The sequence below is a fragment of the Drosophila arizonae genome, chromosome 5 (genome assembly GCF_054131065.1).
Source record: "Drosophila arizonae isolate 15081-1271.41 chromosome 5, UAZ_ARI_1.0, whole genome shotgun sequence".
NCBI lineage: Eukaryota > Metazoa > Arthropoda > Insecta > Diptera > Drosophilidae > Drosophila > Drosophila arizonae.
Genome location: NC_142925.1, coordinates 5041685 through 5058640, shown reverse-complemented (window position 1 = coordinate 5058640; position 16956 = coordinate 5041685). Strand labels below are relative to the sequence as shown.

The 16956-nt window shown below is 38.0% G+C and overlaps 4 protein-coding genes and 2 non-coding genes across 13 annotated transcripts; 2 read left to right on the top strand and 4 right to left on the bottom strand.

The window, feature by feature from the left end:
- Positions 1 to 70: 70 nt before the first annotated feature.
- Tsp42Eq (Tetraspanin 42Eq) lies at positions 71 to 2785 on the bottom strand. Of its 6 annotated transcripts, none has more exons than XM_089471456.1 (7): positions 2431 to 2566; positions 2194 to 2258; positions 1190 to 1579; positions 936 to 1109; positions 720 to 872; positions 468 to 665; positions 71 to 404 (listed from the first exon to the last, which is right to left on the bottom strand). In XM_089471456.1, exons 3-7 carry the CDS (start codon positions 1247 to 1249, stop codon positions 330 to 332), a joined length of 660 nt encoding a protein of 219 aa, XP_089327582.1. In that variant the 5' UTR covers positions 1250 to 1579; positions 2194 to 2258; positions 2431 to 2566; the 3' UTR covers positions 71 to 329. The 6 variants fall into 6 exon arrangements, with proteins under 6 accessions (XP_089327582.1, XP_089327581.1, XP_089327585.1 ...); XM_089471455.1 differs by having other exon boundaries at positions 1190 to 1566; XM_089471459.1 differs by lacking the exons at positions 2194 to 2258; positions 2431 to 2566 and adding an exon at positions 2670 to 2785 and having other exon boundaries at positions 1190 to 1566.
- On the top strand, positions 2780 to 4567 carry Tsp42Er (Tetraspanin 42Er). The gene is made up of 5 exons (XM_018012735.2): positions 2780 to 2923; positions 3238 to 3405; positions 3475 to 3633; positions 4106 to 4309; positions 4396 to 4567. Exons 1-5 carry the CDS (start codon positions 2864 to 2866, stop codon positions 4465 to 4467), a joined length of 663 nt encoding a protein of 220 aa, XP_017868224.1. The 5' UTR covers positions 2780 to 2863; the 3' UTR covers positions 4468 to 4567.
- LOC108617083 (dynein light chain Tctex-type protein 2B) lies at positions 4451 to 10502 on the top strand. Of its 3 annotated transcripts, none has more exons than XM_089471460.1 (3): positions 4451 to 4591; positions 9230 to 9574; positions 9658 to 10496. In XM_089471460.1, the coding sequence occupies exons 2-3, from the start codon at positions 9261 to 9263 to the stop codon at positions 9821 to 9823; spliced, it is 480 nt and encodes a 159-aa protein (XP_089327586.1). In that variant the 5' UTR covers positions 4451 to 4591; positions 9230 to 9260; the 3' UTR covers positions 9824 to 10496. The 3 variants fall into 3 exon arrangements, with proteins under 3 accessions (XP_089327586.1, XP_017868231.1, XP_017868230.1); XM_018012742.2 differs by lacking the exon at positions 4451 to 4591 and adding an exon at positions 4704 to 6935 and having other exon boundaries at positions 9658 to 10457; XM_018012741.2 differs by lacking the exon at positions 4451 to 4591 and adding an exon at positions 6942 to 9175 and having other exon boundaries at positions 9658 to 10502.
- TRNAT-AGU (transfer RNA threonine (anticodon AGU)) lies at positions 10011 to 10084 on the bottom strand. Its single transcript has one exon. It is a non-coding gene; the product is annotated as a tRNA-Thr (tRNA).
- A 667-nt stretch (positions 10503 to 11169) lies between the features above and the next one.
- On the bottom strand, positions 11170 to 11243 carry TRNAT-AGU (transfer RNA threonine (anticodon AGU)). Its single transcript has one exon. It is a non-coding gene; the product is annotated as a tRNA-Thr (tRNA).
- Positions 11244 to 13596: 2353 nt separating this feature from the next.
- On the bottom strand, positions 13597 to 14685 carry LOC108617076 (uncharacterized). The gene is made up of 2 exons (XM_018012731.2): positions 13868 to 14685; positions 13597 to 13713 (listed from the first exon to the last, which is right to left on the bottom strand). The coding sequence occupies exons 1-2, from the start codon at positions 14587 to 14589 to the stop codon at positions 13641 to 13643; spliced, it is 795 nt and encodes a 264-aa protein (XP_017868220.1). The 5' UTR covers positions 14590 to 14685; the 3' UTR covers positions 13597 to 13640.
- Between the last annotated feature and the right edge of the window lie 2271 nt (positions 14686 to 16956).

The following is a 16956-nucleotide window of genomic DNA, read 5'->3' as shown; positions in this document are numbered from 1 at the left end:
TGCTGATATTTAAACATTGAGATGTACATTTATTAATACAATTGGAATATATTACTACCACAGCTACTGCTTTACATTTCTTAACACTTTATTCATAATTTCATAACATTTGTCTTTTATCGTTTACAGAACTTTACGCATATTTAAAAATAACAATTTAACCACTAACTTAATAGTTGCCTAAAAACACAACAGGTGGCGCTCATTTCAGCTTCTTTAGTTTTCAAACAGAAAAACTTTGCGAGGTTTTAGGTGATAAACAAAACAATAGGTACCATTTTTGTACAACTTTGAATACTGTTTAAATTGTTAATCAATTGTTGTATAAACTAGCGGTAGGGACGTCTGCGTTCCGCATTCTGTAATGTAATGGCAAACAGTCCGGCAACTATGACAGTTAATATCTGCAATTTGAATTAGTTAGTCAAGTACATACATAGATTGAGTAGATAGATAGATAAACTTACTTCGAGGCCCACAACAGACCAATCACTAATGCGCTCATATCGAGTGCCTATGACATAAGCAGTGGCCAGTCGTTGGTTACAGCCCACTGTATATAAATCCGTAGCAATGCTTGAATTCTGATTTAAATAACAGCTAGCGGGCACGCGTAATCTGCTATTGGCATAGTCCAGAGGGCCCGATTTGCCGCAACAGTGATACTAGAAGACAAAATAGTAATTAAATTGAAATAAAACAAATTCAGTTCGTCTTACCTTGATTTCATAGTAGGACATGCTGTCATTGCTGTATAGTTGCTGCTGCCAGGCATTGTAGATGGTCTCATTGGCCAATAACTGAAAGTTGATTGGTTGTGCGAATATAACGGTAATTTGTGCACATATTAATGCTAACAAAATTGCAACATACTATAAAAATTAAATAAAAATAATTGTTATTTGTAGGCATACTCGAGTAGACGTAATACTCACAATCCAATTAAGACGAATGTCCTCACGCAGCGCCGCAATGCAGCCAAAGATGGTGCTGCCGAAAAGCAGTATACCCAGCACTATGCCCAATATGCAGGGTATGCGAATGGCCTCACTGTGCGGGAACACTGCTAGGGCATACGAGCAAGCCGCTATAGACAGTGCGCTAAACACCTAATGTATGATGTATGTATAAAACATGTAACACCTATCTGCCCAACTGATAACTCTTGATATATTAGCTCAATACTCACACAACAAAGAAAATCCAAGACGAACGATGAGATTTTCAGCGTTTTCGTACCGCAACTCATTTTTGTAATATTTCGTGTGCGAATATTCGTACCAGTTTAACTGAACTGAGCACGAGGAAAATATGTATGGAGCCAAAATCAAACAAAGCACGCCAATGTTATTATTTTGCTGTGTCCATTTTTGTAGCTTAGAGAACATTCGGAAGCTCCACAGCTTTAGCTGATAGGGCGATATCACTCTGTAGTGATAACAACTGTGCATAACTTATCGCTCCAATATATATGATTGGGTAGATCGTAACGATTTGATATTTTTCAGCCATTCCACTCAACTAATAATTAGCTCGCATGTTTGATATGCACTCCAGATGTGCCAGCTGCAAAACAGAACTAAATTAGACAATTACATATGGATATATGTATAAATGTATACATATATAAATTTGAGTTTGTCAGTAAGTCCACATTGTCATCATTTAATATCGCGGATTGTATGTGTATGCGGCATTAGCAAGCGTTGTTATCAGCAAATTAGTTTACAGAGCGCTCAGTCTATGGCTCAGGGTCATGCGCCAACTAGGGACAGAGAAGACTGTCTATTACCCTAACTCTTGAGACTATTTGAGTGTCTTTTTCGATTGTGTTTCAATCTATAATGTATAATCCATCACATGTAACTTAACTATCTGAGATTATCAATCACTTTATTCTCAAGGGCCTTATTTATGTAGTCATATTTACTTCCAATGACTTATACAGATTTGTCGTAGTCTTGTACAAGGTCTAAAAATTTCATCTTTCATGTCCGTCCATTTGTCACTTGTATTTCACTTCACAATTCATACTGTTCTAAAAAAACTCAGCATTATCTGTTGCACTCAATTTTCGTTTCACTTCAAACAGTAATCTATAAGTCGTATTCCATTTCAGTTTTAATCTGTTGTAGAAGGTACTTCAACTTATATTTAAACTATATTCCACTTATAGATAAAACATATACATACACATTTCAGTTGTTTCCTTTTTCTTGACGGCATGCATAAAGATCTGATTCACATGTGAACTATAACTAGAATTTTAATTAAAGTTTGATTCAGATACTTGATATGTTCCCTCTTGTATTTTTCCCCGGTTCTCATATTCCACATAAATATAAATATTTTTATTTCATATTTCACTTTACTCTATTATTTCAGTCTTTATTTCCGTCTTTTTAGACTTTCATATTTTGATATGCTCACTTAGGTATAGGTATATTTGCAATGAAATTATCTTCGTCATATTTATGGGCGTGTCCGTGCAGCCGCATGTATTAAGTTTGTGTACTGCTCAGAGTCAAGTAAACGACTCACTACTCACTAAATTGAGTTAACCAGAAATGGGGGCTTAGGCAAATATCTGATAAGCATAGCCTTTAGAGCTTTTCTCTCCATTAGCAGTATGTTATTTCTCACAGTGTTATTTTTATTTATATGCGCACCTTTTTTAAATGCCGTCGCACAATAATTTCCCAGTAGAATCATTATCGCAACTAACTGACGGTGAAGCGGCACTCGGTTGTTTTTTAGTAATTCAGTCTAAAAAAGTCGTCATCGAAGCAGGTGCATCGGTTTTTGATACCGTGTATTATAGTCTCCTAACAAATATATATATAAATATATAAACTATAGCAAAATGGGTTGTGCAACTGCAACGATCAAATATCTTGTGTTCATATTCAATGCTCTCTGCGCGGTGAGTAACAAAAAATAAAAATTTATAATTAAGTCGAACTGAATCTCGGTTAGTCAGCTTCAAAGTTCAGAAAATTTTTAGTTTGGTTATCAGCGTTCATATACACACACGTATGATGTATGAGCTTTGTGTGTATATAGTATTTATTTACCTATAGATAGATACCTGGGCGCGGCACAGAAAATGAGCCAAATTTAACAATTTCCCGCCCTACTCATACTCCTATCTAAGTGGAACAGAGTCTTATTTCATAACCGACTTCCTCAACTTGAACTTAATGTAGTTTTTTAACTTTGTTTGGTTTCATTCTTCAGATTTTGGGCATTGGCGTTATTGTAGTCAACGCTATTGCCCTTAAAGATGTTGCTGAGGAGACACGCCCCATTGTTATAGTCTTCATTGTGATCGGCTCGATTGTCTTTCTGATATCGTTCTTTGGCTGCTGTGGCTCCATTAAACAAAGCACATGCCTCACCTGGATGGTAAGTAAATTCGCTTTACTATTCCTATTTGAATTTCTTAATTCATTTCTATATGTATTTATTTTGTAGTACTGCATTATTATGCTAATCCTTCTGGTGCTGTCTTGCGTGCTGTGCTTTGCCTATGTGAATCATATTAATGAATCACAGATTGCCCATGACCAATTGAATACTGCCTGGGAAAAACAGAAGAATGGCACGGACGCCATGGGCATCTTTCAGACGACCGTAAGTTTCAGACAATTAAGACTAATTTTATATTTATGATTTATTATTTATATATTTTTTTTTTTAAATTTAGTATACACCACTATTAAAAGACTATAGAATAGAATAGTTGCAATATTCGAATGTTTCCTTTAATTTGTTTCTAAAATATTTCAGAACATTTCTGATATTTATTCTTTAATATTTATTCAGTATTCGTCTCTTTTTAACAAGCAAAAATATATGATATTCTGTGCAGACTTTTTGTACTTTTTTTTTAATTCTTAATTACTAGAATATTTTAATATATTTAAAAAAAAAACTATTGTCCTATTGTCTTTAAAGTCAGGCAAGATGAAAATATCTAAATTCCAAATACTTATATACAAAGTATCAGCACAATAGTTTCCATGTATTACATTATATTAAAATTGACATTTATAAATTATTACACTCTTACATACATTTCTAATCATCCATCTTCCTTTTTCAGTTCAAATGTTGTGGCATAACAGGCCCCATCGACTATACGAAATCGAATCTAACAATTCCAACCAGCTGTTATGTAACGAATAGCACTGCTACTACGTCCACCCACACAGTTTACCCCGATGGCTGCTTAAACAAAATGATCGATTTCTTTGAGCAGGCCACGAAATTGGTTAAGGTATTTGGCTGGATTCTGATAGCCGTTGAGGTATGTGCACTTATCTATAAAAATATATATATTGTATTTACTCTATTGACTCAACCTTAACAATCTGTTTGTTTTTCATTTTTTAGGCCGCCGCCTTTGTATGCTCCACAATTTTGGGCATTCACTTTAACAACGATGAACGTCGTACCAGATATTAGGCTAGTTCCTAACTATGTTCCATTTGTATCATACTATGCTCCATAAATGTTCAAGAAGTTTGAGTAGAAGTTAATAAAGTATTTTACTTAAGCCACGCAATTATTGCCTTGGAATCATTTTCGGGTGAGCTGAAGAATTATGTTAGGTATGTTTTGACTAGATAAAGATCATTTCGATCATTCTTGACAGTCATACTATATAGAAAAGTTAAAATGAAGAATGTAAAAAATAATAAATATTATAAATTAATTCTTTAAAATTAAATTCGTATTTTTCATAATCAGTGAATGAAATAAAAAAAATATATATAAATATGCAAAACATATATATGTTTGATGAAATATATATATTGCAGATTAACTAATACTGCCCATAAAATACTATGATAACTACGAAAGTAAATATTGAAATATAGACTTCAATGTATGAGGGCAAATTTATGTGGCTAATGAGATATTTATAAAAGTTATATATTTACAAGTTTTTGTGTTTTTTGTATATATAAAATATACAATTGTGTAAATAAGACGTATTTCATGGGCAAAGAAAAAGTATATAAATTTAGTACAATTACTAGTGCACTAACCCTAGCCATCAAGCAGCAAGGGATATATGTATGTATAAATAAAAAATAGACAATTGATCTTTAAGCAGGCAGAAAGAGGTCAACAGTGAAATAAATGCTTTGAAGAAAGTAAAATTATTGGTATCAAAGTGATTCATCTAAGTACAGTGCAAAGGCCGTTTGATAGTAAGATAGAATTTGATATAATCAATTAACTAAAAATACTTATACCCTAGATAAGAACTATGGTATACAAATTTTTTAGATAAGCGCCTTGTAGAGTTAATATGGAGATCTAAATAACATTTAGTCGTAGTTAAGAGTTTTACATTTCAGCATTTTAGAATACATTTATTTATTGTTGTTCATTGTAAACTCTCACTGATTTATTATCACAATTTATGGATTGTTAAGAAGCTCGTTAATCATTATGATTGATGGTACTATTCAAGCATATTTTATTAATAGGATTAGTTTTAGGTTTTACTACTGAGAGACAGAGTTCTATACGAGGGATTTTATTGATAGCTTTAGAATAATCGAAGCATTGATATTTGAAATTCCAGTTGCATAAAAAATATAATAACAAACTTTTTTGTATCTAGAAAAAACGATATAACAATTTTTATCTATAATATTTTGTAATGGCTGGCAACTCACTTCTATCTATTATATTCTAACCCACATATCATATATTGTGCTCTAAGCATGTGTCAAGTGCAAACTTTTTGGCTAACACAGCTAAACGGTGCTCACATGCAGCGCTCTGATTTTTGTGGATTTTTAAATGCAGTTCTTAAGTGGATATGTTCAACGCGAATTTAGACACGCGATCACACTCACGCGCATACACATACACACTCACACACATACACACACCTGTCAAAGTAAACGGTTTTGCATGCAGCTGTGTCGACAGTTTGTAACCTAAGTTTTTAATTGCCACACACCTAGCTGAGCGTGTGTTTGTGTGTGTGTGTGTGAGTGTACATGTGTGTGTATAATATGCATATAACAAATATAAACTAAATTACTCAAAATAAATACAATTTAGACGACGCACACACATGTACACACCGACACACACACACATTCATACACACATGTGAGCCGCTCCATAAAACAGTCTGAGTTGTCCTTAGACATGCCACTGAAATCCAAGCCAGAAACTATGGAAGATACCATCTGCAGGGGCAGGTGGGTTTGGGTGTAACTACTTTCCCAACCCTCTGCTGCTGCTGCTTCTATTCTCTAACCCTTTCCAGGCAAAGGCAACAAACACCTTGGCTTACTGTTAGAGCAAGTGAATGCGCAATGCCTCGACTCTAATTTTTTTTTTTTTTGTATACACCCTAAGCTTTCTTTCCAAAGGTTATATTATTATATATATTCATTTTTTAAGTCTATTTGCGTTTTTAATAAATCTATGCATTCACATATCTAAGTGAATTGACTTTGGTATCTATTAGTATAAAGATTATATAGCCCAAAAAATTAAGTATTAGTATTTGAATCGATATCAATTTTCTGTTACTTGAGGGTAAGACAAGAGCTACAGTCAATAGATTTTGTATAGACTCTCCAAAACTGCACAGAAATAATGGAAAAAGCTCATATTTTTTGCTATAGGGTATCCGCCAGGCGATCAATTTCACTTAAACCACTTTTACTTATTATTGTTTCCATTTTTGGGGTTTAGCTTTGCGCTTTTATGTTTAGCGTAGTTAGAAGCCAGTCACATTTGAGACGAGCTCACGTGCAGTTTTGCCAAAAGTATAATTCGGCTAACAGTCAGTCAGCCAGTTAGCCAGTCAGTCAGTCAGTCAGTCAGTCAATCAGTCAGTTCGTCAGTCAGTGAAAAGCATAGCATAATTGGTGGCGCCTGATGAGTCGCATGCAAGCGTAAGTTTATATGCAAATAAAAGTCGTCAACATTTGCGCTTCGAGCTTCGCCTTGTGTTTGCGGGTGGCAGCAACAAAATTGGTTAATTTGTTGCCACCGTTGCTCCTTAATTTTGGCACATATTCACGTGTCGTAAACTTTGTGCTCGGCAATTAGTAAACCCAGGTAACTGCCCCGTGGCAGACATTACAGTGGAACTTTCCCCTTAACAACTAACATTGCTGGCAGCACACGTGAATGTGAATGTGAATGTAGTTCGACTGCTCTATTATATTTAGTTGCCTCCTCATACCCACACATTCGCACACACACACACGCACAGAGAGACACATTTACATTTTATTACTCAAGTAATAAAAGATTTATAGCTGCTGCTGCTACGGCTACTGCTGTGTCAACACGCTTTAGTATTCATTTAATTTTCATATCTATTCCGCAATCTTTAAGCATTAAATTTAAAAAGAACACCATAATTCTGATAGTATAGTAGCTTCTGTTGAAGGAATTCCCACCTGCGAAAATCTCTCAACTTAAACGAAAGAAAGAGAAAGGAGAATAGGTAGAGTATGAGAAAGGGTATGAAAAGAAAGGGGAGAGAAAATAGAAATAGGGAATAGATATTAACCTTTATCTCTGATAAAGTCGGGATGGAAAAACGTAGACCGAAATGTGAACTTGGGAAATGGGGAAATTCAGAGAGTAGGATAGAGAGGAAAAAAATGTGGGAGATGTGGGAGAGAGAGAAATAGAGTGAAAGAGAGGGAGTGTGAGAGAGAGGGGGACAGAGAGAGATAGAGCTAGAGAGAGAGAGAGGGAAGGAGAGACAGAAAAAATAAATAAAAAACTAAGAATATCAGAGAGAGGGAAAATTGATGATAGTTATAACACACGGAAGAGAGATACAGAGAGAATAAAATGCTGAGAAAGGAAATAGTAATAGAGGAAACGAGAGATGGCGAAATATACAGAGAGTGAAGGAAAAGAAACGGGGAAACAATAGAAAATAGGATAAAAAGTAAGACAGATAACACTTCAGGGGAAGAGAACAAGTGATGAAAAGAGTGAAAGAGCACAAGGGACATAGAGTAATTGATAGAGGCCAATTGAGGAAAAGTTATAGATATAGTTATAGTATAGGTATTTTTTATCCACATATATTAAATTTCCACTAACCGATCAATCAATCAAAGTCTACCAATTCTATCAATAATTATTATTCATAAGAAATTAAAAAAAAAAAAAACATAAATATTAATAATTCTTAAATCAATCAAACGTCTGCAGATATCTAGCAAAACAATTGAATCCAATTCATACTATTTATCGAACCTGTTCTATTTGACTGCCCAGCACTGTAAATAAACAAGCATGCATTACCCATGCACTACCCCAACACAATTATAGCGCATTGCTTTTGATTGTAAATATGGCTGAGGGCTTTATCAATCTAATAAGTTCATAAATATATATATATATATATATATATATATATATATATGGAATATATGCAGCAATAACTATCAGTTAACGGCAGCACGAACTTCGTATACGCTATGGCAGCGATATTTATACGAATTTTTATGCTCAACTCATGGGGCGTCACTGTTTCAGCAAGTGTCGTAAATGCAATCAAAGTACTTGAACTTTGCCCGTAAACCACACAATGGCCGCGATTTCGAACAGCCGGATGCGCCACCTCGCTAAAGGTGGTTCCAAACCAAAACCGATCAAAAGTCATCAACTCGAAAGGCTTCGCGTGCTCATGGCTCAGAGCTCAAGTAATTTGCCCGACCCCCAACAAGGGACTAAGAGCGAGAGAGAGAGAGAGCTAGAGTGAGAGGGTTATATATGGCAACACTTTGACTGTGTGTTGCCTCCTCTGCATGGTGATGACACCCACATCGCCATTGCAATTGGAGCGCTGCCTTTGACTTTATGATAAGCGGCACGCAAGCCGGAAGAGTTTGCCTCCAAAACCAACAAAATTCCGATCCAACTATATATGTACTATATAGGAGCCAGCGGGGGGCAGCCCGACAGGCTGATGTGCTCGGCGTGTCGGCATGTCAGTGCCGAGACATCGTCATCGTCATTGTGGCTGTCAGTGTGCAGATAGCAGTGCATGGAATTTGTTTAACTTTAGCCAATATCTTTTGTTAATAATATATATATAATATATATCTAGTATACTTATGTCTGGCACTCCGGCCATGTCCACCTGGACCGCGATGAAGACGCGGTATGTGCTCGTTTGCTTTAATTAACACCTTTAGCTTTCCATTTTCAACTGCAGCATCACCGCCTCGGTGCGGACCACCAATCGAATGAATGCGTTGCTCTCCGAATCCATGTTGAGTCGACGGCGAGCGCTGCAGAGTTCTGACCTGTACGAAGGCGGTGGAGCTGCCGGTGGAAGTGGCGAGGGCGGCGAGCGTAAGGAGAAGCCGAAAAATGATTGGAAATTCTTTCATACCAATTTCAATATGGAACGTGCCCATAAAATCATCGAGGATTGCATTGAGGAGCGTCTGCTGTGGGATCGGTTCAGTCGCAATTTCGACTCTTGGCGCGCGCTGCAGCTGGTCGAGAGTCTCGCGGCCGAGATACGGGATCGGGTCAAGAAGCTAAACCACAGGCGGTAAGTGTTGTACAGATTATAAACCACAAATCGGTAGCCCAGTTGAACCCATCAAAAACGAAATCTATATAAATACTTTACAGCCATCGCATCGTGTGTCTGCTCTCGATTGTGGAGAAACAAAATCAGGGCATCTATCAGCGAATGTGCCATCTGATGGATGAGAAGCGGGATAATTTTACGCAACTGGTTTACGAGCGACCCACGTACTTCATGATTGTTGTCCTGTATCTGGTCTATCAGGACTAGAGGCCAGACGTACTTCTGAAAGCTTCCACATAAAAAAGCTTTAGCATGTGCACCAACCAGTTGTGAATTAAACTAATTTAAGGACTGTTTCATTAACATTAGGCAGACTTTGCATATAGATAAATTGTAGCAAAAACTATATTAAATAAAAAAAAAAAAATGAATTTTAGTAGATTTAATCTACTGAAGGCCCCGGCGAGATTCGAACTCACGATCTCCTGTTTACTAGACAGGCGCTTTAACCAACTAAGCCACGGCGCCCCACTGGTTTCGCTGGTAAAAATAGACACCTTCAGGTAACTGAACTGCGTTCGATTTCTATTTATAGCTGTCTACCTGAGAAGTCCATTGTTTAAATGAATATTTGTTCACATGTTTTCGTTCCGCAAGAGATATAACAAAACACGAAGATAGTATATTGATGAAAATATGCGGTAGAGGGAAAGGGAGGGATAGAGGTATGTATCGATTTATATGTATGTATGTTGACTGTGCTTAAGTACGCTCGTATCAAATATATGATGTTCTGATTGGGCTATGAGACTAGACTAAGTGAAATATTGTATAAGAATTTAAATAACTATTAAGTGGGCAACGTAATAATTTATTTACAGTTAGATTGCTTGAAAAAAATACTTAACAATAAATTAATATGTAGTATTTATTATTTTTCATGTTTATTTTTAGATAATGGAATTATTTTTTTGGTTTGAGTATATACAAGAACAAATTGAAAAATATTTCAAAGAGATAAACCTTCAATTTTTGTAAAATGTATAATTATATAAATTTATCAATAATTGTTCTATTTATTTTTTAAACTTATAATTAATCCAAATCTAGTTTAAAATAATTTCATATTATTATTATTATTTTATTTTATTATTTTAGGATACATTTAACAGGGTATTTTGTAATCAACCCCTTTGTTTTCCCCCTACATACTTATAAATTTCATAATAAACAGTAAATGCTTTAAATCTAGTTCAGCTTATCAGCCGTGTCGTTGCGATAGGTAGAGTACCTGCTTGAAAAAAAGCTAAATAAAGCAAAGCTTTTTTCATTAGAAGCTTTTTTAGCACTGCAAACTTATATAGCTGTTTTTTTCGTTTGCCAGCAGCAACAGCAAGTGCCATGGCTGATTTTAACGATAATGGAAACAATTATTGAGGCGATTGCAGCCATGTTAATGGCAAACAACAATAACAACAGTTATGGCAACACACGAGCGGAAAACGGAAACAACAATAAATGGCACAAATGGCAGATGCTGTTGAATTTCTAATTGAAAAATATTTTCTTTTCTGGAAAAAATTCAACTGTTGCGCGAAGTTTTCACGCTTCGAAGGCCCCGGCGAGATTCGAACTCACGATCTCCTGTTTACTAGACAGGCGCTTTAACCAACTAAGCCACGGCGCCCTGCGAGGTGCACTCGTCAAATGCCCTACAAATGGTGGCTGGACCGAATTCGAGAGCATTATTAAAAATAGCTGTGCATACAGAGAAAAGCGCCAAGGAAAATAGATGTATATTTAAAAGTCAAAGAGAGCGGGAGAGGTGCGTAGGCAAACTTTTGTTTGGCTGCAAGAACTAGTTATGTAATCTATGCCATATTTATCTACAACTTGTGCCAGTCGTCAAAGTATTTATAAGTAGACATATCTCTCGCTCTCTACTTCTGCCACTCTCCCTATCCCTCCCTTCAGCACTATCTCTGTACACATACTTTTGCAGCTGGCAGTAGGCATGTTTGCCTCTGTGAAGCTGAAGATAAATGCAAATGTTGGCCAAATGGAAATTATGTGTACTCTTGCGGCTACTCACGCGCACACACATATACATACATGCACACACCAGAGAACTTGAGCACTTGAAATGTATCTTTGAGTTCGCCTGCTAAACAGCATAAAAATAGCTGAAAGGCATTCACAAACTTACATTCTCCACTAACTGTGGCTACTGTCAGAGACTTCTCGTTGGGGACCTTTTGCCATTTATAGCCAGAGCAACTTATCTTTAAAGTTTCTTCCTTATGTCTGCACATAAATCAAGCGAAACCTTGAAACAGTTGCTAAACACATTAACACTAAATGCCATTAGGCTTACTACCTACAATTCCCGCTCCAATAACAATTGTTTCTCCTCTTCCGCCATTTATTGACTAACGCAACAGTTAAACACGCACGACAAACTTCTAATTCGCAACTACCAATTCCCAACTCCAGCTGTAACTGCGTTGCGACCAAACTAATTGCCTGAAGTTAGTTGCTCATCAAATTGCCGCATCATTTTACGCAGATTTTTATCGCACTGCCAACAACAGCAGCCACCGAACTTGACCAGAACAGCACATTCTAGCCAGGGTCCAGTGTCCAGGTCTGGCCCAGTCAACACACAAACACACACACACACACACAGACCCATATGGACAGCCAGTGCCAGTCGCCGTACCTAAAAGTATCTAATGCGTTTCCTGTGTATCAGCCATGTAGTCTGATGTGTTGTAACGTTGCCTGTATCTCGATGTGTCTATCTATGTTTTGTATACCCTGCAACAAATAGGAGCGAGCCAAAGTTGATTTTCTATTTAGATTTGACAAGTGAATGAACAATGAAGATACATAAGAAAAAAACTTTAGGTAAAGAAAGATTAAAATTAATTCTTAAGATTGAATAAATAAAATTAAGAAAAGGAAATCAGAAGTATAGCTTCTTTAGATCATATATTAAGGCAAGCGATTTTGTAAATTTAAAATTACTTTTTTTTTTTATAAGGTAATTTATCTGAATTCTATGCTCTGACTATATTCGAGAGTATTTGTGATTCGTTGAGTCGCTGTTAATCGCTTTTCGGGCTTGTAACATTGTAATTTGGCATGGAATTGAAGCGAATGCTTATCAGGACATGACTCCAATAAATTCGCTTTTGCCGTTTGGCGCTATCTCTCACTCAATGCAGGAGAAGGACTGAGGCGTATTTAACCCAATGTTGCCTTAGCCCCCGACTAACTATAGAGCTCAAAGAAAGGAAGCAAAACAAAGAGAGAGAGAGAGAGAGTGAGAGCGAAAGAGAGTGAGAGATTGAGCGACCCGATCTCAATGCATAGTTTGTGCCTGTTGGTGCCTGTCTGGCAATGCGCGGCAATTGAGTTTTTACGCAGTTCGACAAGGCTAAACAAAGTGGCGAAGGAGTAGGAGGTGGAGTTGGAGGATGTGGAGCCCAATGTCAATGTGTTGGCTTGCCTTTGGCTTAGCTGCGGGCTGTCAAGAGCTCCATTTTCGTTTCTATTTTTTTGTTGGGACTTTTCAGGGTATTTTTTTTTTCTGTGTGTGTGTGGGAGACAAATCTGCTTTGTTTTTATCTGATGCCGTTTCGTATTTAGCTGCAGCTTCTTATCCTGGTGGGAATGCGTACATTTGTGTGGCAGGATTAGAATGTGGCCAGTGGCAGGATGTGTGGGGGTAGCAGGGAGCGAGGGCGAGCCGGATTGCTGCTATGATATTGTAACTTTAACGCCGTCAAATAAAAGCGCACGTCATTAATCTGAAGCAATTTCTGAGCCAATTTCTCTTGAAATTTTATAATTATTACGACAGTGAGCGAGATGGAGAAAAGAGGGGTAGAGAGAGGGAGGGAGCAGCCCACAGAAGTGCCATAAAAGCCGCCAAGCGCCAATAATCTTAATTGAGCGACATTTCAAAAGCAATTAGAACCGAGCGCCAAAAACTCAGCCAATAGAACGCAAATGAAAATGAAAATAAAATGAAAAAGTAAAATGTGAAACATTTAATGACTGAGACTCGGGTCAGAGCACTTTAATTGCCAAGGGCCAACAACTTATTAGATTCCTTCTCATTGGAGCGCTTCTGTTTCTTTCTGCAAGATTTCCTGTAAATATGGAGAAATGTAAATATAAAGAAATATGTATCTATGTATCTATGTATCTATGTATCTATGTATCTATGTATCTATGTATCTATGTATCTATGTATCTATGTATCTATGTATCTATGTATCTATGTATCTTATCTATGTAACTTACTTTAGGATGCGATTGAATAGCTTCCAGTCCTCTGTGATATTCCCAAAGAGCGACTGTAGGAAGATGCGTAGGAGTATGAGCTCCACGTTCAGATTGTAGCGCACTTGCAAATGACAACGGAGGGGCACCAGCGGGCGCATATGTCCCAACCTACGGATGGTCTTGTCGTGCACCAGTTCACTAAAGTCATGGCAGTCAATTTTGCTCATCTTGATCTGCTCGTTCCGTTCGATGCAGAGCCCGAAATGATGCTGTACCGAGACTTTGAACTCCTCTAAGATGTTCATCTCGGTGACCATCTTCTCCAGCATTTTGTTCAGCTGACAGCGCATATTTTCCACCAGGAGCAGCTCTTTGCGTGCTCTATGCAAATGCTGCACACGACTCTGCAGCTGGCAGCGCAGCAGACAGTTGCTGCGACGCAGCTGCTGCAGTTGTATTTGTTTCTGGTTGAGGAAGCCAGCTTGCTCTCCGGCCGAAACGCCGTCGTCTTCCTGCTCGCACGGATCGGGCGGTGTGTATATCAGCTTGGCTCGCATTTCCTTGAGACGCCGCTTAATCGCCTCCAGTTGCTGGTAGGGCAGATTCAGATCAGGCTCCTCTGCAGAAACAGTTTCATCATCAAAGTCGCTGGAGCTCAGTATTTCGCTCTCCTCTGGACTGATCACGCCCGCCGCTTGGCACGCATCGCCCTTATACCAATAGCTAACAATTTTATTCATATTGACAAAGTGTAACTAAAACTGTGTGTATTGAATTTAACTGTAAAACTGTGCGCTTGACGACAACTGGCCAGATCGTAAAAGCAAAGCCTTCCCGCCTGCCCGCCTGCCCCTGCCCAGATTTCTACTCCTATTTAATTGAGTTAAACAAATCTGCTGGCGCTCGTTTCACTTTCAATTAAATAAACAACTTTTCAGCACCGCCAACCAGCTTTGCCCTCCCAAGCAACACCCAACCCCCGACCCTCCGCTCTCACCAATGTTTTAACCCCTAATTTATTAATGACTGTCGGCATTCGTCAGCAGAAGAAAGAACAACTCCAAAAGTTCATATTTCAAAAATGGGTTTCTAACAAGCGGAAACTGAGGCAGCCGCTGGGCAGACAGACTAGTAGATACTCTGTAATAGTTGAAAAACTGAATCGAATATTTATTGAGCAAACTGTTAGAAAGATGAACAGAACAGCGGATGCTTTAGTAGATGTTTTAGTAGATCCCACACTATCTGGTCGTGCATCTGATATCTACCGCTTCACAGCTGACTGAACCCCCCGTTCCAAGCATTCGACTATTAATACGGGGTATGAAAAGGCAAAGTTATCAGTCAAGGGGGTTGAAAGGGTTGGCAGCCGCTGACGCGCTATTGGGCACCATTTGATTAATGACACAAACAGCTTAAAGGGACAGTCTGGCAAGGGAGGCGCCGTGGAGCGAGTGGGAGGGGCAGAAAGGGGAGCAACAGCCATAGACTTTAAGTGCAAGCTGTTTGCCTGGAAAATATTTGCACAGAAAGTTTCACTTTTCGTCGAGTCTTGTCACGTGCAGCCGGGCCACAACCGAAACTAGCGCCCCAGCGACCCCCTCTAAACCATATCCATATCCATATCCATGTCAATAACATTGGGGTGAACCCCAAAAAATTCTGCATACCGTTGCGCATTGTGACATGGCAGATGAATTTGTTGAAACATGTGTTCCTCCAGCTGTGTCGGCATGCGGCACTGCAGTTCCTCCTGCCAAGCCGCTTCGCCTGTTTAATCCTGCCGTTTGTCAGCCCTGAGTTTCAGTTGGTTCCACGTGGAACTGATACAGATAAATTAAATTTTTTTGCCATTGTGGAGCTGTGTATTGGAACATTATTTTTTTGGGATGCCAGCACGCATTTTGATTCCGGTTCGTGTATTAGTTTCTGTTTATTGATGATTGTGTGTGTTTATGTGGATGGGGGCTCCTGTGAGGGTTGTCGAAACTTGAATTGGCATTATAAACACGTAGCCCGAAATGGTAGACAGAGCATTGGTCCATATTACTTTAATAACAACGTACAAAATAGGTTTATTTGTGGTTTTAACGTGTGCTGTGATATGAGCTACAGTGGTTACATTTTCTAAGAGGCTTTAAATTGAACTAGAGAGGTCAAAGACTTGTTAAAACACGTAAGAAAGCTCTACTCGGGACTCTCTCGAGTCGCATACAAACACACAAACAAAATTTCAAGTTCCAAGCTCTTATATCTTGACATACATACATGAAATAATAACTCAAAATTTCTTCAGATTCGATCTCCGTCTATTCCATGCACAAGCGCCATAAAATGTTGAGTCTCAATCGCAGACTTCGCTAATATGCAATCAGGAATATTGCTTACATAAATCACAGCACACACTCTCACAACAATTTGTTTATATGGATATACGCACACATATATAAATATCCATTCTATATACATGTTTCCAATACGCGGCATAAATCTGAATATTTTACAGAGGCGCCTTTAAGCCCCGGCCAAACGTGACTCAATTATATGGCCACCCACCCACTCATCATTCCCCATACTCACACACACATATGTACATATGTGTGAGTGGCTCAGATTTTTAAAGGAATTTCCCTTGAATACACTTGCAATGGGAATTTGAGCTGTAGCATAAAGTATAAAATCATTTGCTCTGCTGAAAACAAAGGGAAAGATAGAGATAGAAAGTCCTCATATTTTATGCAAATTATGGATCTCTTCGTTCATTATTTACTATTTGCACTTTTGATCCCGTTATATGTGTGAATTACTAGCACTAGGGAGCAGGCATTGTGCATGCTCATGCTTTGGTAGGGAGAAGTCAAGCGAATGAGCGTCATTGGTTGAAAGTACTTTTGATCCCGTTATCTGAGTTGAGTGTGCAGCTGAGAGCGATTTGAATTAAGCTATTTAGTACGTGCGAGTCTTTTGTTTTGATCAGTGCGTTGTCGGATGTGCGTTGTGGGTGTAGAAAATAGTTTGAAATCGGAGTGAGCTAAAATACAAAGTTTAATGCGTTTAGCATGAGTTGTGTGTGCATTTGTGGATTGTCTTAGTATCTATAATACGGA

Bases quoted from the DNA above. Each gene is read 5' to 3' on its own strand.
- Tsp42Eq (XM_089471459.1), bottom strand. From the start codon at position 1,249: ATGAGTTGCGGTACGAAAACGCTGAAAATCTCATCGTTCGTCTTGGAT. The intron at 873-935 runs GTGAGTATTACG...TAATTTTTATAG, and splicing joins ACATTCGTCTTAATTGGATT to TATGTTGCAATTTTGTTAGC. The intron at 405-467 runs GTAAGTTTATCT...TTCAAATTGCAG, and splicing joins GGTCTGTTGTGGGCCTCGAA to ATATTAACTGTCATAGTTGC.
- Tsp42Er (XM_018012735.2), top strand. From the start codon at position 2,864: ATGGGTTGTGCAACTGCAACGATCAAATATCTTGTGTTCATATTCAAT. The intron at 3,406-3,474 runs GTAAGTAAATTC...TTTATTTTGTAG, and splicing joins GCACATGCCTCACCTGGATG to TACTGCATTATTATGCTAAT. The intron at 4,310-4,395 runs GTATGTGCACTT...TTCATTTTTTAG, and splicing joins GGATTCTGATAGCCGTTGAG to GCCGCCGCCTTTGTATGCTC.
- LOC108617083 (XM_018012741.2), top strand. From the start codon at position 9,129: ATGTCTGGCACTCCGGCCATGTCCACCTGGACCGCGATGAAGACGCG. The intron at 9,176-9,229 runs GTATGTGCTCGT...TTTCAACTGCAG, and splicing joins TGGACCGCGATGAAGACGCG to CATCACCGCCTCGGTGCGGA. The intron at 9,575-9,657 runs GTAAGTGTTGTA...AATACTTTACAG, and splicing joins AAGAAGCTAAACCACAGGCG to CCATCGCATCGTGTGTCTGC.
- LOC108617076 (XM_018012731.2), bottom strand. From the start codon at position 14,589: ATGAATAAAATTGTTAGCTATTGGTATAAGGGCGATGCGTGCCAAGCG. The intron at 13,714-13,867 runs GTAAGTTACATA...CCATATTTACAG, and splicing joins CTATTCAATCGCATCCTAAA to GAAATCTTGCAGAAAGAAAC.